Raw genomic sequence first — 25,196 nt, forward strand, 5'->3', positions numbered from 1 at the left:
CAGATCCGATTCCCGCTGACATGTAAAGCCCTTTTCCACAGCTCCAGCAGTGCTAAGACGGTGACAGCCTAATCCCTTCCTAAACCCCTCCTGTGCTGTAATGCTGACCAAAACCTTCGGGTTCTGCGTGGATGAGGCGAGAGCACTGACGTGGGGTCTGGGTGCTCAGCAGCATCACCTCCTGCCCTTCCCCATGGCCTTCCTGCTGCTGTGCTATGTGCTGGGGAGGAGAGATTGGCCTTCCATAGCACAGGGTAGGGCAAAAAGGTTTTGGAATCGGAATCAGGCCAATTAGACTTTGAGAACAGTTATCTTGCAAGTGGCTTTCTCCCTCATTTATCCCTGTACTCATTTACCAGTGAACAGCGTGGTTTTATCCAGCCCACAGCTGCAGGGAGCACATCTGGAGCCCAAATCCACCTTTAGGGGTGTCCTACAAAACACCCTTTGAGGAGACTTGGGTTAGTGCCCACCTGCAGAAAGAGTCCCTGAGCAAGGGGGATGTTTTGCTGTCAATATAGCATTCAAATTTAGCTTCTGCTGCTGTAGGCAACGTGGCATTAAAAGAAGGAGCTTAAGTTATTAAACTGAGCTGCTTTAATCATCCAGTTCAGAGAAATCCATTGCTACAGGAGACCTGAGGATTAATGTATTTTTACCACAAAGCCAATACATCTATTCTGATCAGTTAGCGGTCATTCACTCGTGCATATGAAACTTCACTGTCCGGGTTTGCACTCCATAGTATGGGATCAAATGGAGTTTTATTTGGAGATTGACCCTGTTACCTTGAATCTCATCATTCTGGTAGCTAGCTACGTGATTTTGCTCCTGGTTTTCCTGATCTCCTGTGTGCTCTACGACTGCAGGGGGAAGGATCCCAGCAAGGAGTATGCTCCCGAGGTCCCGGCCAGCAGCCAGCCCCCCATCCGGCTGGTGGTGATGCAGCAGGGTGCCCCAGGCACCCGCTGGGCAAAGGGGCTCGTCTCTGCCTACGAGACCTCCCCCGACCTGCAGGGGAAAAGGACTACTGTGGTGTGAGGGCCTTGTGCTCTTCCAACCCTCCCTCCTCGGCAGCTATGTTTACTCTCCGTTTGCAAAAGGATAACGAGTTCGTAAGGTAAGCTGAGATGCTGATTTATTTGCTGTGGGGTTGTTTTGTGTCCAGATGGATCCTGTGCTTAAATAGGCTTGCGATGCTGCTGCTCAGCCACACAGACTGAGGATGTGTCCCCACTAAATCTAATGATAGCTGCATTGTCTCCTGCTGTTCTTCCCAGAATTTGGGAGCTACAGCCTTTTTTGACCAGCCTGTCCCACACTGGCCCATCAGCGCCATGTGCAACTAACTGCAAGTTCCAGCTGCTCTTGGCAAAACCTGGCAGTGAGTGAGCCTTGTCAGTGATAAGGGATCCCTGTGATTGTGTGCTCATGGCTGTTTTCTTCGTTGGTGTGAGGTGGCACGATGAGGGCAGAAAGGTCCACAGTTCTCTGTTGGAGGTTATGGAAATAATGCAGTGATGCCACAACACCGCTGACACCGTGTGCTTATGTAATTCTGCAGACTCAGACAGAGACTTGCATGGCTATATTAATAAACATTTCAGATAGCAGAAATTCTCCAGATGCATAATTTCCTCAGACAGCACTGGAGGACGTGCACTGGGAGCTGCTCAGGATGAAGGTGCTGAGCTCCTGGGACGCCAGGGCAGCAAGTCCTTGACACCACAGTGTCAGGAAGCTGAACAGACTGCCTGTAAATCACCCTGCCTTTCATCGTGGATGATGTGCCCCGGATTGGGGCAGGGCTCAAACCCTGCCCCAGCTTCTCTGACTGTGGATGGCATCGGTAACTGTTACGCAGTTGGGGTTTCGGGTTGAGTTAATTAATATTTATGACGGAACATGAGATCCTTCCATGGGCAGTGCTATGGAGATATTGTTAATTATGAATTACTCTGATTAAGTATCCGTGTCTGTACACGGCCCTGCTCCTGGAGCACCCACACTTCAGGCTCCTTCAGTACTGATGGACCACGGGATAGCTCTTCCTTACCCTAAAAATACACCGCACTGTTCAGTTCCGCCTGAGGAAGGAATTCAGGCTTAGCACCCACTCCAATGCAGATGTGATTACACCAGGAAAAAGTAATTTGACAATAAGCCTTATTTTCCTTGCTGAAACAATGTGTGCTAACCTGGCAGAGAGCCTCGTTAATTAATTGAGCCTCTGTTTACAGCTGATGGAGAGAGGCAGCTTGTAGGGACATGCCACCGAGTCTTCTCCAGTGCAGACAGGACTCAGTAAAAGCTGCATTTTTATTTATATACCTCTGCGGAATTGAAAATGGGGGCAGCGCTTGTAAAGCCAAGTGTTTGGTCCCTGGGGTATTGAATAGAAGGCAAATGTCTGGCAGCAGGAGGCCGGGTGTTTGTTTTGGGAAGCAGAGCTGGCCCTGCTCCCAGCACTAACTCCGAACAGCTGAGGAAGAGGCTGGCTGGGAAGAGCTCTGCTGTGACGCAGACAGGGCAAAGCCAGGAAATTCAAAGCCGGGGCAGAGACTGCTGCCTTAACTCATTCTGGCGCACGGAGAATAATTGGGAAGTGTTAACACCACGTCCTTGGGCTGCGTATTTACAGACCGTGCTGGCGGTGAGATCCTTGACAGGAGAGCAGCTCCATCAGCTCCGGGCAGTGGGGTCACGGAGCTGTTTTGGGGTTGGAGCTTCCAGCTGGCACTGAGGACACAGCTCAGCACTGCTGAACCCATCTGCATGGCTGTGCAGGCAAGGTCGATGGCCTGAGAGGACACGTGCACATCTGCTGTTACCCATAGCATGCTGGAGGGACGAAGGCATCCTTTTCCTTTCTCTCTAGCTAACTTTGTCTCACTAGTTTTACAACATGGCACATCCCTGGGGTTCTTTTCTCTTGGGGTGTTCTCGGCATTACAAAAGTCCAGCTGCTTCTTTGGGTAGCACTTAAATATTGCTAGGAGTGTGCAAGGTATTATTACGGCTGGGCTCACCTCGCCCTGTTTTGCCAACAGAAATGCTTTGCCCACTCCCTCTGCTGAGGGTGAACACGTGGTTCTGTTTCACTGCCTATTTGATCCTAAATGTTGCTGTGCAGTGGGAGGGAGCATCCTCCAGCTGTGTGCATCACATCTGGGATGGGGGACAGCAGAGTTTGCAGCAAGAGGGCAAAAACAGGCGGCAGCATCAGAGGGCCTGAAGCATTCCTGCCTGGGCGTGCGTCCCTCAGGAGCAGAGCAGCTGTGGCACAGGGCCTTGGTTTCCTGTATTGCTGAAGTGGAACAGCTGCCTGTGAGGAGGCAGGAACCAGGGAGACCAGATGGTTGCTGATTTTCAGAGCAGAAGGCCAGACGTGCTCGCTGGATGGAGAGGATGCAGGAAGATGATGAAAGCTGGGCTGTGCCCTCAGCACATCTCTGTGTCAGTACACTTTGCAAAATCTCACACTTACCCAGGGTAGACCAGGCCCCGCTCAGCTCTGTGCTGCCCACTGAGTGTGGCAGGCTTCGTAAGCACGGGTGCATCACGTCCTGCTCAGTGCTGGGAGCACTGTCTTGCACCTGGACAAATTTTTCATTCTCTATTTGGGCACTACCCTGACAGATAGGCTCTACACCTGCAGGGTGCAGCTTTGCTGTCTGAGCAGATAAAACCCCACGAGCCTGATTGCATCCAGCTTGGGAGTGCAGAATAACCCAACAGAGGGCAGTGGGGGCTCTGAGCTCCAAGGGACATATTGGGCTTAAATCTGGTGGCAACCCTGGGCAGCACCCAGGGTGAGCAGGGCTCCATGCACGGGGCTGCAGGAGCAGCACAGGTTCTCCCAAGTCTCCCAGTGCTCTGGCACAGCTGTAACAAATACATCCCTCAAAAGGGCAGAAAGCAATAAAACGGGGTGGTCAGCACTAAGGGTGACCTTCAGCAGCCTTGCATGTGAAGGAAAGTCAGAAAATGCTGTAATGTGGATTTAAAAACTTGAAGCATACCTCCAAGTAGAAGGCAGAGTGGAAAGAAAAGCAACTTCACCAGCTTCTGTAGGTGTTGTACCCATTTTGGTCTATATAACTCATGCATACACCTACATACTCAGGGATGTCTGACTGAGCACATAAGTACAGGTTGTTATATAAAGAGTGCAGGTGTTTCTGTTTTAACTCAGTGTCATGGTATCTTGTATTCAACTCCAAAATCCCCCCAGCTTGATTTTCATCGTCCCCCCCTCCTTGGGATTGCCTTCTTTCTCCTCCCTATAAGCTCACATGACAGGGCAGATGTTCTGACAGCTGTGTGAAGCAATTGCATCCTGAGCATTGTCCTCCAAAAAAGCACATTCTGGAATCCAGAGCCCCATGTTTGCACCCTGGTTTCAGGTCCAGCACGTCCCCTGCTGCTCATTTTCATGCCTTGTTGCTCCTTGTACAACATGATCACTAATTGCTCCAGCTAACGAATTGTTAAGAGATGGAGTTTGGGTCCTCAAAGCAGTAGGTTTGAGGCCAGCTTTGCTGAGCAGGGAAGGCAATGAGGGTTAGGAGAGCACTCGCTTTGTGTTCTCCTTCAGAGTCTCAAGCAATTGTTTTTCCTACTTATTAGGTGCAACCTTGGACAAGGCAGTGTTTTTCTAAAGCTAATGGAATGAACAAAATCAAGTATTTGTTTCAGTTGGGATTTGTCTAATCCCTGCTCTTCTGACATCCGTCCAGGAAACACAAAGTGGCAAGCAGCAGCTCCAGGCTTTAACTTGAGCCCCCCCGAGAGGCCGATGTCCCTTTAGCAGAGATGGCAGTGCCTTCCCAAGGCATTCTTGCATTACTTAGGGCTTGGTGCAATAACAAAAACAGCTGCTCTGCTTCTTTTGAAGACTTCAGTTCTTGGCAAGCGTTTCGTTCTCTGGGTGGTTCTGTGCCCTCAGCACGAGGCTGCATAGATGTCAGTCCTGGTGCAAAGGGGATGTGTGATGCTGGGTGACAGGGCTGGGGCCGTGCCCTGCCCAGCTGAGCTCCTGCTGCTGGCAGCCTGCACGGTGACCTGCTCATGGCAGGAGACAGGTTTGTACACAAGTTGTAAGTCATCAGGTCTTCTCTGCTGCTGCCCCTTGCATGTAAGGCAATAGCAGCCCTACTTTCTTTCAGCAGCGCAGTAATTTGTAGTTCGACAGCGGCTTAATGAAACTCCACCGTTCCTCTCACTGGAATTTGAGAACTGACATGAAGAAGTCCTTCCTTGACCTTTCCCTCTTGGCCCCTCGTGGAAATTAGTGCCTTCATTTTAATGAGCTCAGAGAACTGGGGAGTTGGAAGGAAAAAGTCAGCTTCAAAAATACCTCGCCTCCTCTGGAGAGTGTGTCAGGACATGTTTTAGATACAAAGCTCTTACCTGACCAGGCTTGTGCTCTCCTGATATTCCCCCTTCTGCAGCCAAGCTGCCTCTTGGCCCAGCCTGTGCTGTATGACGTGCAGCCATGTGTGTTTTGTGTGAGGTATGTTGCAACGTGCACACCAGATTTCCAGCTGCCGTAAATCACCCTGGCCTTTGCCCCTCTCTCTATCACTTCCACGGTTAAATCTAGATGGCAAACCGTGGGCCACCTATCAGTGCACATACATATACATCCCTGCAAGGCTTCCAGGAGCTGAGAACGTGCTCATAGGGCCGAAATGGAAGATTCTGCTGCCTGGCTGCAAAGCAAGAAGCAGCCTCAGAGTTTTCAAACCAGGCTCCTTCTGTGCGAGTGATGCAGTGACTGGGATGCCAAGGCAGAGCAGAGGGTGCTGAGGAGGAATGGAGCTGGGGTTCTCCTTGTGGGGGAGGTCCAGTTCTGGAGGTGGTATGAGTAAGGCCACGTGGGCTCTGTGACTTAGGAAATGCTGCCTGAACTATACACTGGAGTTTGGACGTTGTGTAAATAATGGTCTTTTGTAGTAACACGCACGCTATCTTGAGTACACATTTATTTAGCAGCAAGGCAGAAAGATTGGAAGAGAAGCATGTTTGCAAAAGATTGTAATGGCAAAAGATTGTAATTTTCTTCTTGTGCTGATGTGGAGCAGCGCATAATAGAAGCTGATATATAACTGAAAATCTGTAGGAAAGGCCATTTCTTCTATCAGCAGCAAATAGAGATACAAAACGGCCTGGCTCTATACGTTTATTTGCAGATTTTATTAGCAGAGATAGATGGTGAAGTGAACAAAGTATAAACAAAGCTTGCTCCTTTGATGCTGCCTGAGGTCCCAGCACGAGGAAAGCGGAGGCAGTTGCCTTGGCCATGCCCAGTGTCAGCCTGCTGCAGCTGGCAGGCTCTGAAGTGGCCCCTCTGGGAAGCTGGGTACGATTTTCAAAGAGGGATGGTTAATGGATGCCAGCTTTGCCACCACTGAGTGAGGAAAGCAGCTGTGTTTTGTGCAGTTGGGTAGCAGAGCACGGTCATCCCTGAGTGGAAATACTGCGTTACGCTCACCTGGCTGCAGCGCAGTAAAATCGATGCACGCCTCATCTCCCCGGGGATTTTACAGCCACAGAGGTGAGGCCCATTAATTAATTCCCCTGCCGTCACAACAAACCCTTCTGGCAGAGGACAAAGCCACAGCTCAGGGCTGGCCTTGGAGCTCCAACCATGGGGCTGGGTTTAGTTTTTTACTTTTCAGCTCACAAGAAAAGCGGGATTTGGGCCATAAAACTGCCCAGCTGAGCAGCCACGACGAAGGTGCATTGAGTCGCAGCTGCGGGTCATCCCCTACTGGCTTGGTCCCACTCACTCAGGCATGCTCACCACCTGCAGCAAAAGTTAACAGAGTTTTTGGCAGCCTGTTATTGCTGGGGGGAGGGTGATGCGAATGGGATTTGTGAAGGCTGTCCTACAAATATTTGTTCTCCGCTTCTTAGCAGCACAGGGATACCTAAAACAACATCTCCTTTTAAGGTCTCATTCTTGTTACACAAGTCTTGATCCAATTCTCTTGCTGTTATAGACCTCTAGCTCTTTTGGCTTGGTTGTGTAACATGCTGTAAAGCTGCACGGCACTGGGTAGAGGCGAGAGCCTAAAGGTCACCTTTAGATCCCCAGCCACGAGTACAGCTGTGTTTGTACCCAGTTAGCCCAAGCACCCATCTGTGTGCCACGAGCATCCGAGCAACAACACATCCTGTGCCCATGTTAGGTCAGGACTGCTCTGCTCCCCCAGGATGAGATAGGATTGTCAAGAAGGCTTTTTGTGAGACCTCCCAGTCTGGATGAAACCTCAGGCCACAGAATGAGAAGTAAAGAGCAAATATTGAATAGCTGCTCCCATCGAGAACACAGTCTACCCAGTGTGTCATTTTTCCTGCAGGAAAACTGCAGTTTGATGATGGCATTCCGTACTGTTCCACATGAGACATATACAGAAAGAGCAGGTTAGGGTGACTTTGATTCTGGTACTTCCTAAAAATATAAACATAAAATAACAGTTGGAACAAACTATCCTGGTCGTTTTCAAACCCCCAAACATTTAGGCTTAATTTCATTTTGTGATTTCGCATCAGATGACACCACTGCTGTACTTACCTTAAAAATCTGAAAATGAGAATATCCTATTGGAGTAAAGTTTCAACCATTTATCCATTGACAAGAAATCAATTTGTTTTCTTTTGCTAAACATGTTTAGAATTTCTAAGTAGTCCACATAGGATAAGGAAACTATTTCCTCTCAGATGACAAAAGACAGCATAAATTCCATTCCCTCTGCTCTCTTTAGGCTTGACCTAGAGCTGATAGGAAACAATGAGAGTCTTTCCTTTAACTTAAATGGATTTTATGTCGGGCCCATTAAGTAACAGCTTATTTCACTTCATTGATTGTGATGTCAAAAATGAGGTATTGAGAGTCATTATGGATGGCAGGCACGTCTGCAGGGAAGAAATGCAACGGTGGGAAGAAGGAGGCTAAAAGTTTTTGCACATAAATCCCCTGAACATCGATTAAAGACACCCTGCTTTTCCTGTGGAAGGGGACTTAAAGGTAGATCTGCTTTATTTTGGATTTGGTGTTCGTGTGAACGTTTTCCATTTATTCCTGAGACATCAAAAATGAGTAAAATAGAAAAGAGAAATAATTTGTTCTGCACACACAACGCTTTGCTTTTAAAAAAAGAAAAGAAGAAAGGTTAACATCCCTGACCATCTCATTTTCAGCCCAATTACTAAAAGCCAAAACAAACAGACATCTGCTATTTCTAAACAAGCCTTGAATTCGGGGACACTGCGACTGACGCTTCACACAGGAAACACTACAGAATCGATATTTGAATGCAGGATGTTTCTACCCTTTCTGAAATCCAAGTTCTTTGCCGTCATCAGCTGCCTCGTTCATCCGATGACTCAGACCTGTGTGTGGCTGCTGCGGGGTCAGTGCCCAGCCCTGCAAGCACTGCTTTTCTCCCCTCCTTCCCCTGTCGCTGTAATCTTGTTTCAGTTACACAGAGCATCCCCAGGCCTTGTGGCTTCTTCATCCAGGGAGGCCACGCACATAACATCCGCGAGGAGGAATTTTTCACTCCGACAGAAAGATTTCTTTGTAACACAAATCACATCGGTCCTGCTAGGAAATGTTGCTGGTTGAAGTAAGCGTGAGGTACGCTGTGAATCCAAATGATAATCACAGTAAGGAAAAAATCACAGTGCTTTGTAAGCAGCCCCAACAACTGGAATATGACTGTGCTTTTACCATCGTGGCATATAATGAACTTTTCTTAAAAGCCTTGTTTTGTTGCTGGAAGATAGATTAATATCAAATCTGACCTTTATTTCTCTAGGTCTGCATTTTTAAATCGGTGTGATTTTACTATCTAAAACAGGCTTGTCTTCAAAGGCAACATGTGGCAGGACTGCCATCTGATGCACACAACAAATGACTGCAGAATTACACTTTCTGCATTATTTTCCTGAAGATACAATTCAACTTCATTAGTCAAGCAGATAATGAAATTATAACCTCATCATAATGTCTGTATCTTGTTTAGAAGCTTAACTCTCACCAGTCTGAAGTCCCTACATCAGAGAACAACTTACACATATTCTCTCTGTAATTTTTGGTGTAAATTCGCATTTTCTATGACATATTTCATTGTGTTGTTGTTTTCTTAAGAGAAAATCCCCAAATTTTAAAGCCTTAACAATTCAGTCATTGCTTTCAGAGGGATCTGATGGCTCGGTTCATGGATGACTTAAGTAATTTTAAGACACTGCTCTCTTCTGAGACTTTGGAGCTACTCTGCTCATTTCCAACTGATTGACCTCATATTAAAGGTTCCTACCATCCTTTATCTTATTTCCCAACATAGCTCTTCATGGTCCCTGCAAAATCTTGAGGGTTTGAGGCCATGAAAGATACCCTTTTATCAGAAATACTGATAGAAAGAAACCTTGAGCAGATTTTTAAATTTCGTTATCTAAAATAACCTTATCTACAAGGCACAACCCTCTAGCACCACTTGTTTTACTTGCTCTAAATGTTCTCTGTGATCTTACTAAGTAACACTGTAATCCCATTTCAGGTTTAACGCTGGCAGCAAGAGGACTGTGACATCAGGTAAATGTTTGTGCTTCAACATTATTTCCACTGGGAGTGCCGGTGTGTGCCAAGGAGCCAGTCCCTCTTAGACACTGATGTCACCCCAGAGAAGTTGTCCAGGGCAGAACTAATTCCATTAGTGTTTGGAAAGCTATTTATAAGCTGCCTTCAGCAAGATGACCTTATTAATTAGGCTGGGAGAAGACTGAGGGACGGAGAGGTGCTTGTTTCACAAGACCATTGACATGCATTTCAGTAGAAGATTCTTCTCCTTCACAAAGATTGTCAGGAAAGGCAGCAATCTGGGCCGGTTTCCAGCAAGAAAAAAAAGAGAGATGTCCATGTGGTGTGCAGGAGCCTCAGCCCAAGGCTGCCGTGCCATGTTGAGCCCCAGCATGGGGTGTTTTGTCCCCACACATGCCAAGGCTCTGTGGGGAATATGAGTAACCCTAACCCTACAGGCCAAGGGCCGCACGCTGAGCTTTGCCTTGGGGTCACTTGGGACCTGTTGTTGTCCTGGTCCTACAGGCTGTGTTACTGCAAAACCAATTTTCATATTAGGAACTTGAAGAATAGGATTTCCTTCCAGAATTGTGGCAGTACATTAGGTTTTACTAGCTAAGAAGGTCTCTGTCAGACTGCATTTCTACCATGACCACGTACAAAGCAGTCAGCGATGACCACGCTTCTTTCAGAATTTGTTCTTTATATTCAAGAAAGGGAAGGAGCTTTACCTCTAAAACTTCCAAACCAAACCTCAGGGAAACCACCATCCTCCACCATTAGCATGAAGACTCCCAGGAGAGGAAGTCCAGATTCTCATATTCGTTACAAAGCAAGAAGAAAGCAAAAGATGTTTTTCCCCTCCCTTGCCAGAATTGCGTAGACTGGGAGTGGAGAGGAGTTTCACCAGTCAGACTCGTTTCCCATGCCTCGTTAAGGCCCCGTGCTGCTCAGCTTGCCTCTCTGCTGTGTTACATTGGCTGAGAGCTTCCCGAGCCACAGTGTGCCTCTCTGCTGCTCCGACAGAGCCCGTCACCACCAGCAGCTCCAAAAGGTAAGTACGTACCTGGGAACATTAGCTCGCAGCATCTCTGGTAGATTCATTTGGTAGCATGGATGTATGCTTGTCTGCTATCTGTTCGACAAATCAAGAGACTGGGTACTATGCAGGCTGATATATGAACAAATTATCTGTGCCAAACTCAGCTTGTGTGTGAGATGTTGAGTGGAACCTCCTGGCAGGACCTGATGCACTGCTGACGTCTCATGTGGCCCTTAAAATTTCACCTTGGCTGGGTAAAAGTAAGCTTCCAGCAAGTCCTGCCTGTTGGCTAGATGTGTGCAGCCCAAGATGTTCTTGTGATAGAATGAAAATTGCTAATTCTGTAGCTACAGACCCCACATTTGTGTCCCTGTGTGCATAATTCTGTAAAAGCTTCCCAGGTTCTGATTCAGTAATGACAAATGTTTGCGTGCCAATTTAATGCTCATAAAAGTGCTGCCTTAAATGTCCAGGAGAACGTACTCCTCTGTCCCTAGACAGCAGATAGTTCCTCCAGAGTCTCCACAGGAGCTTCTGCATGGGTAAAATTTGACCAAGAAATAATAAGGGCAAACCACACAGCTCCTGTAGTCATTGACTTCACTTCCGAGACTGTCAAGAACTGCAATTAGAACAGATTTGCTATGCAAACACCTTCTATTAGGAATCAAATAGGGACTGTCTCATTCATCCTGTAAAATCCATCTTATAAATACCTCACGGTGCCAATAAGAGCTAGATTCCTTTTGCCCAATATAAAAAAACAAGCTAAATTCCTTATTAACAAGCTCTTTGCTGTTCGTTTTCAATGGGGTGATTCTGCATATGAATGCATTGCTCCTCATGAGACCCCCACAGCAGCAATGCAATCAGTAAGGAAAGCTCTTCCATCTCCTCATGACCCTGATCACTCATTAAAACACATTTCTGGCTGAAGAGACTGTGATATATCTCAAGCTTTGAGAACTCTTTTGAATCTTTGAACTCTTGGTATTTGAAGTTAAGGGTTTTTCAGCTTTCATGCTTTGTAAATAAGAGTAATCCAACAAATAAGGGTTTAAATTCCTTAATTCTATATGCTCAATGCCAATTTTAGGATTTATATTTAATAGTCACTTGGTCCATAATAAGAGGTTTCTTCTGTTCTGATTTACAAAAAAAAAAAAGGCACTGAGTCATTATATCATTAAAAACAATTATAGAAATGAGTTCGACAAGAGTCACTGGTACTAAAACGTTATTGGTCAGGATTACTCTAAAGATATCTATGCTGAGTAATTCAGTGGTATCCTTCAGAGACAAGGAGATTCAGTTAAGCGTGTGTTTTGTCAGAGTGTTTCCAGACTCATCACAGCTCTCACAGTGGCTGGTGGTCTTCACCTGGTTCCACTCATTAGAGCTTTGTGGCTTCTCCGTGTCATTCAAAAGAAATAAGTTTGAAACAGTGATTTTAACTCGATTTTAATCTGTAACTCTTTGATGTGCCAACGACGGGAAGCTACATCAGCTGTTGAGTTAGAGATCTCACAGCATGCGAGATCTGTGACCACAGAACAAATGTGGAAAAGAACAGCTTTGGAAAAAAGGAGAAAAAGCCTCTGTGACACATTTGCTGGTAGAATCAAATATTGAAGGGGTCGGAGAAGGAAAAAAAATAATGAGTGGCTTGGAAGAAGCAGCCAAAGAAGGGCAGAGAGAGTGGGAGGAGACAGAGACCAAATGCAATGACTGCGGGCACCTCTGAAGGTCTTCAATTTGCATTACAGGAGGCCAGCTCACACCAGAGCCACAAAGCCCACCTCCCAGTCCTGCTGTCCACAGAATCATATATTCCTAAACATTTTTACAGCCTGAAAGAGCATGTTATTGGGGCAGAGGTAGAGAAATGCAGCGATGAGTGGGTATTGAGCAGTTCCTTGGGTCATCCTTCCTACCCTTCTTAAACATTGGTGCAATACTGCCTTTTTTTCAGTCCTCAGGGACATCACCTGGCTGCTGTGACTTCTGTGCTCCTTTCCAGCCCCAAGTTCTGCCCTCACCCTGGAGCAATGGTCTGCACGCAGGCTGTCCTGGCCCAGCCACAGTGGATGTGGCAGCGAGCCGCAGAGCTTACACCATCCTGGAAGGATAAAACCAAGGGGGCAGGCAAGCCTCGTGGGGCAGTTTACAAAGCTGTTACTTCACTCGTTGCTCAATCACGGTGTGGAGGAAGATTTAGTAAAAGGGACCCAGGGCTGTGAGAGGTTGGATTTAGTCTGACCGCCCGCCAAGTGACAATGCTAATTCCTCCTGGCAGGCCGAGGTGGCAGCTCAGCTGAGGGTAACTCCAGCAGCAGCAGCAGGTCCCATCTGCCTCCATCCTGCCTCACCCACGGCACTGCTGCACGGTTTATTTGTCAGACGGTGGTTTGCTTCGGTGCGCCTGCACTAATCGCTTTTGCTGAGGGCTGGAACTGCTCGAATCCCATTGTAAACAAGATCTTAGATTACAACACAGAAGCTTGAACAGAGCTCAGTATTCTCCTCATTCACGCCCCGATTTGCACCACAGTGCTATAGGCAGCACCACACTTAGGGAAACTCTCAACACCGTTTCTTCGCTTACACGAAATAACCCTCGCTTGGCCAACCCTGGGCTGTGAGCAGATAAGGACACCTCAGTGGCACAGCTGTGGGGGAGGGCGGGAAGAGAGCTGCAGGATTATCAGCAGCGCTGCCACCACCGCAGCCCCGGCTGAGCCCGAGCCCAGCAGCAGCAGCAGCAGCAGCATCAACCCGCTTCAAACACGGCACGGCCCTGTCCGCCCCGCTCGCTCTGGTGAAGCCGCACACCGCGCAGCGCCCGGCTCGGCTCCGCCCCGCCCGCCATGTCCCCCCCGCCGTGGTCCCGCCTCAGCCGGGCCGGGCGGGCTGCGCGGATCCCGCAGGGCGCTTAAAGCATCCTCCCGCCCGGCTCCGGCTCCTCGCTGACGGACGGCTTTGGCCGTCGCCCCGCTCCGCAGCGGTCCGTACGCCAATGAGGGCCCGGACTCAGCCGTCGCCGCCTCCGGAGCCGCCCGCAGCATCCCGTCCCGACCCCCCGCCCAGCGCCCGGCCGGGGCGGGCGGCCCGGACCCATGCGGCGGCTCCAGGAGCGGTTCCGGAGGTGAGGAACCCCCCTCCCCCCCCCCAACCCCTTCCCCTTCTCTCCCCTCCGTGCTCTCGGGGTCCCCGTGCGGCCATGCCCGGCTGCGGGCGGGGTCTGCGGTCTCCATGCCGCTCCCGGGGGCAGCGGGGCTCCGGTTGGGGGGGGGGGGGGGTGGGGTGTGCGGCGGTTCTGTGCGGGCGGTATTGCGGGCGGTGGTTTTTTTTCCCTTCTAAATGGGTGAAGGTTCACGCATCCGCCCGTGCGCCGTGGGCCCCGACCTGTGGCTCTCGGTTCCCCCATCCCCGTCCCGCGGTGCTCTCTCGGCTCCCGGCGCCGCTTCGGCTCCGCAGGTGAACGCACCGCTGCGGGGCTGCGCTGCCCGCCCCTCCCGGCTCGAGGAGCGCGGGCGTTAAGAGAGAAAGAAAACTGAAAGGGAGCGGTGGGAGAGGGAGGAGCGAACGGGATCGGAGCTCTGTGCACGAGGCTCGAGTCCCCGCGCCTTTGTGCTGCGCTGCCCGGGGTCCGCCCGCTGGGGGCGGCCGGGGATGCGGACGCCTTGGTCCGCGGTGTCGGTTCTTCGAGCAGAGCTGATGGCAGTGGGTTTCTTAGCATCGTGCTGCGTTGGGGATCCTTACACGTGTGTGGTTTCATTGATTCACCGAAGGAAGCGGTGAGCTGCTGGGTTGATGTGAGTGACGCGTGTGGCTCGGTTGTTCGGCGGTGTAAGAGGTGATGGTGATGATGATGATGATGAGTGCAGGTACCAACAACCACACACAGCGGCTGCCGCGGGCAGAGGGTGCCGGGCCCGGCGGGATGCGCCCGAGCTTGGAACCGAACGGGCCGAGCTCACAAAGGGGAGAGAGATCCGCCGCTTTGCTTAAAAAAAAATCATCCTCATCAGCCTTCCTGTAAACCTATTTCTTTCTCTTCAAAAGCACACCTACGTGGTCGTGGTTGAAGCGCAGCACCGAGCTGTTTTGACCTGCTTGTGCTGCTTTTTTTTTTTTGTTTTTTCTTTCTCCTCTCTCAAAAGCACAGAGCCTCAGCAACTTAACCAATGGCTTTGGTGTCTAAATATGTACGCCCACTTAACGCGCCCTCCCCGCCTTGCTGCTGTTTCTGGGGCTGTGCTGTTGTTTGGGGCTTCCGTGGTCTGCGTGGCCTTTCCTCCTGCTGGAGAGCACGAGGAAAAAATGATATCAAAGGGGACAATGTGCTGTTCAGCTGCTAGAAGGAAGTGTGGGTCCTGCTGAGCTGGATAAAGGAAGCGTCCTTCCTGAACAGACCAAACAGAAAGAAAAGGATCTTTGAGACTTTATCAGCCTTTGCTAGTTGTTTTTTTTATTTCTGATGTCTTGCTTTGTGCATCGAGGGATAATTCCATCAGCAGATGGGAATCAGGAATGGAAGAGAAGCACGTTTCAGTGATCGTGGCAATCTAGTAAAGCTTTCTGTTCAGTAGTCACAACGTAACCTTATTTTGAATTAGTTTTGAATTAGATTATCAGGGCTTACTCCTCTTGGTTTTCTTTTTTTTTTTTTTAATTATTTAAGGAAGGTGTTTAAAATTATTTGTAATTAAAGGTCCATGTATGAAGCTGACTGAAATCTGGTGCTTGTTTTGCCAGGATGATGATGAAAAAGACCCTTTGTGTACGTACCACGGAACAGATCACTGTGTTAATGCCTTTGTCCTCTTCTACTGCCAGTAACACTGTCTACACTAGCGAGAACACCAGATCCTAATAAGAGACTTCAGAAATGTTTGTTCATCATCCTAAAATCTCACATTGCCCAGGCCCTGCTGTGAAAGCAGTCCATCCCCTTTTCCTATAAAGGAAGAGGAAAAAAATCCAGAAAGCCCTCTAATGGGCAACAGGAGGTCCCATTAGCAGGCTGCTTTCCATTATTAATAGCTTTTCAGATGGCAATACACTGAAATAATGGAAATAACAAAGCACCTGCTGAGGGTTAGCCTATTCCTTCATGTTTTTGGGGGGAGGTTTGGCCTCTCACCTCCTGTAAGGTTTGTGCAGTGCCACTGTGGCCCTTTGAGGCACGGGGCAGCATTCTGCACGTGGGAGGTTTTCTGTGACTTTAAACCTGTGCAGTTGAGGGCAGCGACCGTGGTCACAGATGCCTTTGTTTTTAAATGCCCTCCAGACGTGGGAGCAGAACCGTGTAGCTGCACCTTTAGGTGCTGTGGGATGTGCTTTGGGAGCTGCTGGGGTCTGTGTGTGCTGGGCAGAACTGGTCTCCAGCATTGCCAGGCTCTGCGTGACCACAGCTCCATTCTCTTCTTAGAGCTGAGAACAAAGTGTCATTCTTCACTGGTAAAAAATAAGTCACTTTTTAAGCAATGAATTAACGCCCTTGGAGCTGTTCCTTTGTGCTGATATTTTTTTTGTGAAGAAAATTATTTTTTTTAAATCCTTGCTGTTGTAACACTTATTTTATTTATTTTTAATTGCCACAGTTTGGAGAGCATCATGGCACCGTGTTACTTTATCAAGGCTCTTAAATAATTGTAATGAATTTTCACGTATCAGCTTAGGAAACAGTGCTTTTCCTGACAGCTTGCTTAAGTGGTTTGTAAACCAGCAATCTCATACCCCAGAAACTGGGACCTGCTTGTGCAGATCCTGCTCGGCTTGGTTGTGGCTCCCCTCACAAGCTGTGTATATAAAACATGCCAGCAGAGCTGTTCTCAGCTCTGAGCACACTGGGATGTTGTGTGTTTGCAGAGCTGCTCCTGCCCTCTTGGATAGCTGTCTGTCAGTGCTCAGTTTTACAGCAGTCTGCTGTACCCTGGGATACAGTATGAGAACTTACAGTGAAAGCATCCCTCGTGCAGCAGCAGACTGTGCTGGGATGCTGCGTGCAGCACTACTGCTGCAGGGGATCCTGGCTTGACTTGGGTGGGCTGGTTGTGTAGATGTGTGTGCAGGTTTTGTGGGGTTCTTATACACAGATCTAATTCTTGTAATTTCACAGAAGCAACTCAAGCATTTGGTCCTTCAGTAGCTGAATGCCCTGTTGTTTGGCTAGCTCTCCCAGAAATTTCTCAGGTTTTGCCAGACTTTGGCTCTCACAGACTCTGTTTGCTGTGATCCATTGTTTGTTAGGTAATGTTTGAAGATTCTTAAAGATGAAATGTCTCTGGTAAGCTTGTGGAAATTGCTCCTTTTCTGAGTTAACCGCTGGCATCTCCTTCCTTCCCTGTGTAACTTGTCTTAGTTATGGACAGAAATTATCACTAGGCACAAAGGAAAATGTGTCTGGCACTCCCAATGGCAGAAGTTGTTTGCTATAGGAATAGAGAAGGAGGTTCAGGTTGGTTTATTCCGAGGTGCTGCAGAACTGGAATGCTGCTGTAGACCTGGGAATCTCATCAAGAAGAGTAACCCATGGCAGCGACGATGAAGGCCGTAATTCAGGAAAAAAAATGAGTCTTTATTTTGTCATTAAAATAGGAAATAGCTAATTGTTCCTTTGATCGAGTAGTTGGAGAAGAGGGAGGTGACTTCTCTGTGCATCTTCTGTGAAATGAGAAGTCTGAACTGCAGCTGGCATCCCCTGCGCAGTCACAGAAGCGTTTCTGTACTTCTGGTGAGAGAACGCATCGGGGCGAGCTTGGGATTTTAATAACAGTTACCTGAAACATCTGTACTGATACTTGTGACGTTACTGGGTTGGAGATAGTCCTCCCTGATGTTCCAGAGGTGGTTTATTAAAAACACTCTGTAATTACTCCACAGGTTCATGAACCACCCAGCTCCGGCCAACAGCCGCTACAAGCCCACTTGCTACGAACATGCTGCTAACTGTTACACACACGCAGTAAGTGCATTTCCTTTTTCCTTTCTGAACTGTTTCAGTCAATTTGTGCCCTTCCAGATGGGTAAATACTTACCTTAGCCCAAATGCATGTGTGTTTTTAGTCTCTCTGGTTTTGTTACGGAAGCTTCAGTCGTAAGAGCCCAGTAAATGGGATCACCAGCAATCACTGCTGCTGGTAAAAAGAGAATTACTTTGGTTTACATGTAGGAAAGCTAACTGGAGATTATGCTTTTAAACAGCATTATGTAAATATGTGCTTATTTGTCTAGAGAAATGTAGCAACACTCCATTAGTTAGCACAAATATGTGGTTTATCTCCTAATCCTTGTACAAATCCTGACCAAGTTGGATTTGAAGATATCTGGCAGAAGTCGCTGTATTCCTCAGCAATTCTAGACTTCATCTGGCTGAAAAACAGGCATGTGATATTCCTGCCTGTCAGCAGCAGGTTACAGCCAAGATGTCCTATCAGTATTTTGTGGTTTGCTGCTGTTTACGGTGAATTTGTCTAATTACTTTCTGAACAGCCAGGCTGTATGCTACAGTGTACCACAAACTGTTCATAACTTGGGGATATGTTAACATACACCATAGAGAAAATACAGTGTGACAAGGGGATTGTTGCTCTGTAAATAAAATTGTATGCAGTAATTAACTTCCTAAATCAAAATGTAAAGCCTTGAAATGGGAATCTAAACTGGGAAAGCACAATGGGTTATACTTAAAAAACTAGGGAGCATGCTTTTTTTTTTCTTCTGTTACAGATTATTTTACTAAATGTTAGAGGGCCATGACGTTGAGTAATTGCTGCTAGCCTACAGTAGGAGCTGACAATTAGATACTGACATATCTGTGTGACGGAGTTTAGCAGTGGTTCTCCATATTTCTTTCACAATTCAGAAAGCAGTCAACTTGTATTTTATGACTGTGGCTGTACTCCTCGTGTGGGTTTCAGTTTTGGTTCTCTGCTTCAGTATGGTAATTGTTTAGGCAGCTGCTTCAGAAACATCAATAAATGGGAGTACAGGATCCTACATACAGCTTTGGGATATAATAGTGAAGCTAACTTTGTGTAGTGTGGTAATGCATCTTCAAATTTCTTACTAGAAAAGCTATTTAAAATGTCTTAATTTTTTTTAACCTTAAACGAAGCACTGACCTGTCTTCAGTCACTAGGAGAAAGGAAGGGCAGCTAAGCAGTTGAATGTAGAGACAGAAAGGACAGCACTCTGTTTTAGAAGAGCAGAAAGGAAACAGTGTATGGGAGAAGCAAGAGTAATGAGCATTTGAGATGTAAGGTAAGTGAAGCCCAAGTGTAGGGGTTTGTTATTTCGTACTGAAACTTTCTAGTGCATATAAGGTTAATTAGACAAAATGCTCTGTTCTATTCAGACCTCAGAACTTAGGCACACCTTCCTTTATGTCGCTCAAAGCTTTTCCGTTGTCTTTAAAGGAGGAGCTATTCTTAAACTAAGTTAGTCTGCCCAGTGTGTGTGGGGGGGAAAGGTGTAAATATCTCAAAAAATGAGGCTTGGAGGGTCTTCCAGGCCATTGGTGCATGGAAGGAGGAGTCTTCAAAATGTCACAGAGCTCTCATGGTGAAAATATCTTGGTTCTACCTGGTGGTTATTAGCAGTTTCTCTCCTCTGTGTAGTGAAATATCCAAGTTGCCAGTAAGCTTCTCCTTCTGAGATGCTTGTCTCCTTCTTTGTGAGGAGAAAATCCATGAGTGGAGACACATTGTACTTGGTTTCAGGGCTACGCTTCTGGAGCAGGAAGCCTGAAATGGACACAGTTTCTCGTGTGGCTTTTAAGTGTTACTTGATTATTTCTTTTTCACATCTTCCGTTCCTAAGAAGTGTAGGGGCTGTCATTATTAGCGTTCCCTCTCAATAGGTTCATAGGTTCATAAGGTTGGAAAGGACCTACAAGATCATCTAGTCCAACCATCCTCCTAAGTGAAATGAAATGAATGGCAATGAAAGGCAGGTGAGAGAGCAGCAGTAATCCCATGCTTGTGTGTATTACTGACTGTGACCTACACAGCCTCATGTGCAAAGAAAATAATTCTGGCATAGTATTACATATAAAAGTGATCTTTAACATTTTTTTAAGCTATTCCATGGGAAAGGTTGTCTGTAGATAAAAGGAAAGGATACAGATAAAATGTGACCAAAATACCATTATTCTCAGCAATCCCAAACGAATGGGAGTTAGGAGGGAACTGTACTTCATGATGAAATAAGCGAAACAAGCAAACAAAGCAACCAAAACTTTTAGTGACTTCAGCTAATTTTGCTACTAGGAATGCTGGCAACCCAGACATGCCTCATCATTCCCCTACAGTGACACAGCACAACCACGCTACTGCTATTTGTTCTGATGCTTTGACTTTTTTTGTTAAACACCCCTCCTTTTAAAGGTCAGATTCTTTCTCTCTTAGGGTCAAAATACCATTCTTGCACCAGAGATTTTTCAGATGAAAACCTGTCTTGCTTTGTTCACGAGTGCTTTTTCTTTGAGACGGATGTTAGATATAATAAAAGCCACTGACAACATAAGAATCTAAAGAAATTTTGTCCAGTTGACTGGAACAGATTCTGTTTTTAATCTGTCTCCTGCAAATATGAAATGAAATAACTGTCGTATCCAATCAGTCCCCTGCTGTCTTAAGGGCTTTAGCCACACTTTTAATTGTGTGCCATATGTGGAAAACAGGAGCAACTAATCTCCTGAGGAGTGAAATGCTTTAACCTTTCTTAAATTGGAGAGTTGTCCCGGGTATTTATATGAAAATTTATGGTTTGTGACAAATGAGGAGCCAGATTGGAAGACTATTTTTGGCCTTAAACTGCTTGAGGTCAGCTTCCATAGAGTCACTGCAAAAGTCAGAGTATTTTCACCTCTGGTCCAAATGCTGTAGATAAAAGAATGCAACACTTCTCATCTGTTGGCTTCGATGTAGAAAGCCTTGCAAAAAAGGAGAGAGTACAGCAGTAATGAAGCTGCACCTAATATACTTCAAAATCCATAGGAAGAAGCATTGTTTCATCTTTTTTAGCTCTTCTCCTGGATTAACCAGCTGCTTTTCAGATGGATTCAGTACACTCTCCATGTTCTGAGCTGTGATGAGAGTCTCATTTTTTTGCATGCAACAAGATAAGGGACAGATAGTACTGGCTAGACCAGAACTTTGCACTCTTAAGCTAACAAACCTGTAATGCAAAGCAGAATTGCCATATTTGTTTAAACGTTACTGGTTCCCAACTTTGTTTGGCATGTTAAGCAAGGAAGAATTTAACCTGCAAAGTGTCTGAAAAGGAATTTATTCAGAATGTTTAATGTAAGGACTGCCAAAGATTGTCTTTCCTAGTCAAAGCAGACAGGTAGAAATGCCTCTATGCATAAGTGGTGCTTTAGAGCTCAGCTTTAGAGTAAGATCAAAACCTTTTTAGAGATAGGAAGCAGAATGTGAAAATAAAAAGCTGTCATGCCTAGAGGAGCTAGCAGCATATCCTAATCCCATATGAGAGTAAATTTGTCACAAGCAGGTACAACTACACTGTCTGAGACACTGTCAGGGTCTTGACCCTTGTGTGTAGATGTACAACAAAATGGAAAACTCATTCCAGCTAGGAAGCTGCCATCAGGTGTTGTATTGTTCCTCTACGGCGTGCTGCAGGGTTATCTGCCGGCTGCTGCAGTGCTGTGGGTGGTAGCTGTATTTGCTGCGAGCAGACTCTTAACGGCCTTCTCCTGGTTTTTGTTTTAGTTCCTCATTGTTCCTGCCATTGTGGGCAGTGCTCTTCTCCACCGACTTTCTGACGATCGATGGGAAAAAATAACAGCATGGATCTATGGCATGGGGCTCTGCGCGCTCTTCATCGTCTCCACGGTGTTTCATATTGTTTCTTGGAAGAAGAGTCACTTAAGGTATCACTATAGCTCTTGTGTGGATGTTTTGCTCTCACGTTCTGTGAGGTTTTAACACTGTGTTTCTCAAGTGGTCAAAACTGTGGAGTTTTACAGAAAAAGGTCAGAGTGGTATCTTGTGTTTAATCACAGAATCACAAAAGGGAACAACAAAAACAACGTAAACCCTTGATCCTGTTGAAAGAAATAGCGAGCCAAGCTCACATGTAAACAAAAATATGTCTGCTGCGTTTTGGGAAGAAAAGATATTGATCTGAGAAGCCCCTGTGGCTCTTAATCTGGTACTCGAGTGGGAAGAACACGGCCCGTGTGTGTGGTGGATGTAATCCCATCTCAGACATGAGAACACTATTTGGGACTATGTCATTCTCAAGTACCTGGAGTAATGCAGAGTTTGCCAAGGGAATTAAGATGGGATACATAACTAACAGCCTTGGAAGAAAGGCATTAACAGCAAAACCTGATGTCTTTTATTTTTTTTATGACACCTATATAATTCTGGGCCATAAATTGGGTTTAACTCATAGTCACTGGATAACAGTTTCTGAATTAAGCAGAGCTGATGTGACAGCTTTCTGCCTCCTTGTGAGCAGAATGTATGGTGAGACAGAGAAAGGCATAGGAATAAGACACAGGAGATGAGCATTCTTTTGCTTATGACCTTGTGAAGCCCACGTGGACAGTCTTCCAAACGATTATAAGATGCCATATTGTATTTCTCCTGAAGTAATTCCAAAATGCATCAGGAAAACCAAGTGATACAGAAATGTTCCCCACATCTGCCCTGCTGACTTGTTGTCTCCGTTTCTAGGACAATGGAGCACTGCTTTCACATGTGTGACAGAATGATGATCTACGTCTTCATTGCGGCATCGTATGCACCGTGGTAAGAAGTCCAGGGGAGAGAAAACCTTTAATTCTGAAGGACTCTGTGGAAAAGCTTGCAAGTTTTGTGGGATTTGCTAAACAGGAAGTAATTAGAAAAGAAACAGGAAGCTGTTAGTTTCTGTGTATTCCCCACATCCCACTTGGTGCTTTCCTCACGTCAACATCAATGCATTTCTGCCTCTGTGTGCCCACAGTCTTCACCCCCATTATGTCTTAAGTTATAGCTCTGGATATTTATTTATATTAAGCCCCAGTATTCTTGTGTCAGTGTGCTCCATTCGTTCATTAATCTTGTCTGATAAAGTCTTTGTACTTCCAGGTTAAATCTTCGTGAGCTTGGACCTCTGGCATCTCACATGCGTTGGTTTATCTGGCTGATGGCTGCTGGAGGCACTGTTTATGTTTTTCTCTACCATGAAAAGTAAGAATTGTTGTTTGTATTTAACTTTAAACTGAGGCTTTTGTTTTGCTTTCTGAGCATTCTGTGTCTGGTATTCCACACGTTGCAGTAAGGCCTTGGAGGTGGCAGAGAGAAGTGATGAGAGTGATGCAGAGCCTTATCTTGCTCAAAGATGCTCTGCCATAACGTGTCTTTAGGTATTTTATTGTCATCTCCTAAAGTGGGGGGAGGGAAGTATCCAGATTGAAGACTTTGCTGCAAGAAAGCAGGAGTGAGAATGGGTGAGGAAAGGCAAGGTCAAGTGATGCACAGATTATACTGTGTATGGCATCACAATGTGTATGGAAGAGGAGGAGAGACTTCTTGCTTGGAACATGTTCATCAGCTTCAGCTCTAGGTTCTGGAGCCTGATTTCATTGCTTATTTTCAGTGGACAAGACCAGACGTGTTTTATTTTGATAAAGAGCGATTGAGTTCTCAAATTAACTTTTCTGAATGTTTGATTCTCACTGCCATTTGACACTGCATCTAGGCAGTATTTGGTGAATGAAGTGTTGCCTGCAACTCCAGCATGCAGACAGAAATCCTGGCTTTATTTCTACAACAGTGTGCAGAAAGCTTCCTGAAAAGTTTAGTGGCCTCGTGCTAACATAAAAATGAATATATTTCTTTACTGTTGAAGTAAGTGTTTGTATTGCTGTACACCACCTGAGAAGACTCAGTTTCGTTCTGTTTTAGGTATAAGATTGTTGAACTCTTCTTCTATTTGGCGATGGGATTTTCTCCTGCTCTGGTAGTGACATCCATGGTAAGGAATGTGACTGTTGACATTACAGATGCACACTTTCCTTTTACGACCAGTCTAAGTACTCTGGTGCAGCTCTGTTTCTTCAGGGAAAAAAAACCTTAATTTTAGTCTACCATAATTATAGATGTTTTTCTCGGCCGCAGAACCAAATAAAGCCAACTATAGTGTGGGTTTATAGCTTATAGCACTCCATGTTCAGGGCAGTGCTGCCTCCTTTGGTTGAACGTGGGCTGCAGAGTGTACATGAAGAGCTTGGGTGCCAGACCTCGCAGAGAGACCCACTCTGTGTAGCAAACGTTCCTTGCCCCCTTGGTTCTCCATCCCTAACGTGTCCTTGTTCGTTGCCAGAGCAACACCGAGGGACTCGAGGAGGTTGCCTGGGGAGGCTTGATATATTGCCTCGGTGTGGTGTTCTTCAAGAGTGACGGAGTCATTCCCTTTGCCCATGCCATCTGGCACGTGTTCGTGGCCACGGCGGCTGCAGTTCACTACTATGCCATTTGGAAGTACCTCTACAGAAGTCCTGCAGACATCATCCGTCACTTAGGATAGACGTGTGCACGTGGGGGTGGGGGAGAGCTGCACTCGGCCTCTGGGACAGTGTTATTTCACTTTAAGGAATTTGGGGGAATTGGAGAATCGCACAGGGAAAACTGCACTGACTTTGGTAGTTCTGTGAACACGATTACTGTGAAGTGGTGTGTGTGTGTGTGTGTGTGTGTGTGTCCTGGATCCGCCCTCCAGACAGCACAGTGCTGTACCCAGCACAGGTCCTGCAGCACTCAGAGTCCATTCCACGTGAGCAGAACTGGCTGCCCGATGTTTACAAAGAAGTTTTGTATCCTAGCTCAACTTTGCCATTTTTTTTAACAACGTGAATTTTTCTAAATTAATGATTCCAATGAAGCCCGTGCAATAGTGAAAAGTCGAGCTCTCCAAGTGGGTTTCTGTCACCCTGCCACGAGCTGTCACAGAGTGTGAGTCGCAGACGGTCGGTCTGCTTTTAGCACCCATCACCTCGATACCATGAGACTTTTATAGAAACTTTCCAGGGCTTTTCTTTATTTTTCCTTTGTAAACTTTAAAAGTACACTGACTGAACTGAAACAGCTGTCATCTATGCAGGTTGCAGAACCTTGCAAGAAAGGGTTACATTCCACATACTGTACTGACAGGTGAACGCTGCACCTCTTCCAGGGGTTGTGGTGTAGCTGTAATTATAACCACTTTTGCAAACTAACGTAGAAATGCTCTTCTGCTGAGTTTTAATGTGATGGTGTTATGCTTCTCTGTAATGCCACTTCAACAGCACCTTCATTTGGCTTTATCTTTGATGGAGATGAGGTGTGTTGGAAGAATCTGGTGCTCACCAGTCCTTCAGGAACCCCAGCCCCACTGAGAGCTGCACAATAAGCAGCAGTGTGGTGGGCACCAACTGCTGGGATGCCTCCATCCCAAACAGTAATTTCCCCAGGGTATGTTCATGGTGCTGCAATGCTAAGGCTCCAGTTGTTCAGAAGGATTCTAAAGTGGCCGACAAAAGCAGTTCCAGCAGCTCTCCTTGGG

The 25,196-nt window shown here is 46.6% G+C and overlaps 2 protein-coding genes across 3 annotated transcripts; both read left to right on the forward strand.

Moving 5' to 3' along the window:
• Window positions 1-741: 741 nt before the first annotated feature.
• Window positions 742-1,041, forward strand: SMIM36 (small integral membrane protein 36). Its single transcript, XM_065735574.1, has one exon. The coding sequence runs from the start codon at window positions 757-759 to the stop codon at window positions 1,039-1,041; it is 285 nt and encodes a 94-aa protein (XP_065591646.1). The 5' UTR covers window positions 742-756.
• A 20-nt stretch (window positions 1,042-1,061) lies between these two features.
• Window positions 1,062-24,377, forward strand: MMD (monocyte to macrophage differentiation associated). Of its 2 annotated transcripts, XM_065735556.1 has the most exons (9): window positions 1,062-1,120; window positions 9,570-9,604; window positions 10,463-10,643; window positions 17,520-17,601; window positions 21,374-21,534; window positions 22,346-22,420; window positions 22,742-22,843; window positions 23,561-23,630; window positions 23,979-24,377. In XM_065735556.1, the coding sequence occupies exons 1-9, from the start codon at window positions 1,080-1,082 to the stop codon at window positions 24,180-24,182; spliced, it is 951 nt and encodes a 316-aa protein (XP_065591628.1). In that variant the 5' UTR covers window positions 1,062-1,079; the 3' UTR covers window positions 24,183-24,377. The 2 variants fall into 2 exon arrangements, with proteins under 2 accessions (XP_065591628.1, XP_065591629.1); XM_065735557.1 differs by lacking the exons at window positions 1,062-1,120; window positions 9,570-9,604; window positions 10,463-10,643 and adding an exon at window positions 13,529-13,776.
• The last annotated feature ends 819 nt before the right edge of the window (window positions 24,378-25,196 follow it).

This window comes from Cyrtonyx montezumae, unplaced genomic scaffold (genome assembly GCF_038088225.1).
Source record: "Cyrtonyx montezumae isolate F1298 unplaced genomic scaffold, pur_monq_1.0 scaffold_19, whole genome shotgun sequence".
Taxonomy (NCBI): Eukaryota; Metazoa; Chordata; class Aves; order Galliformes; family Odontophoridae; genus Cyrtonyx; species Cyrtonyx montezumae.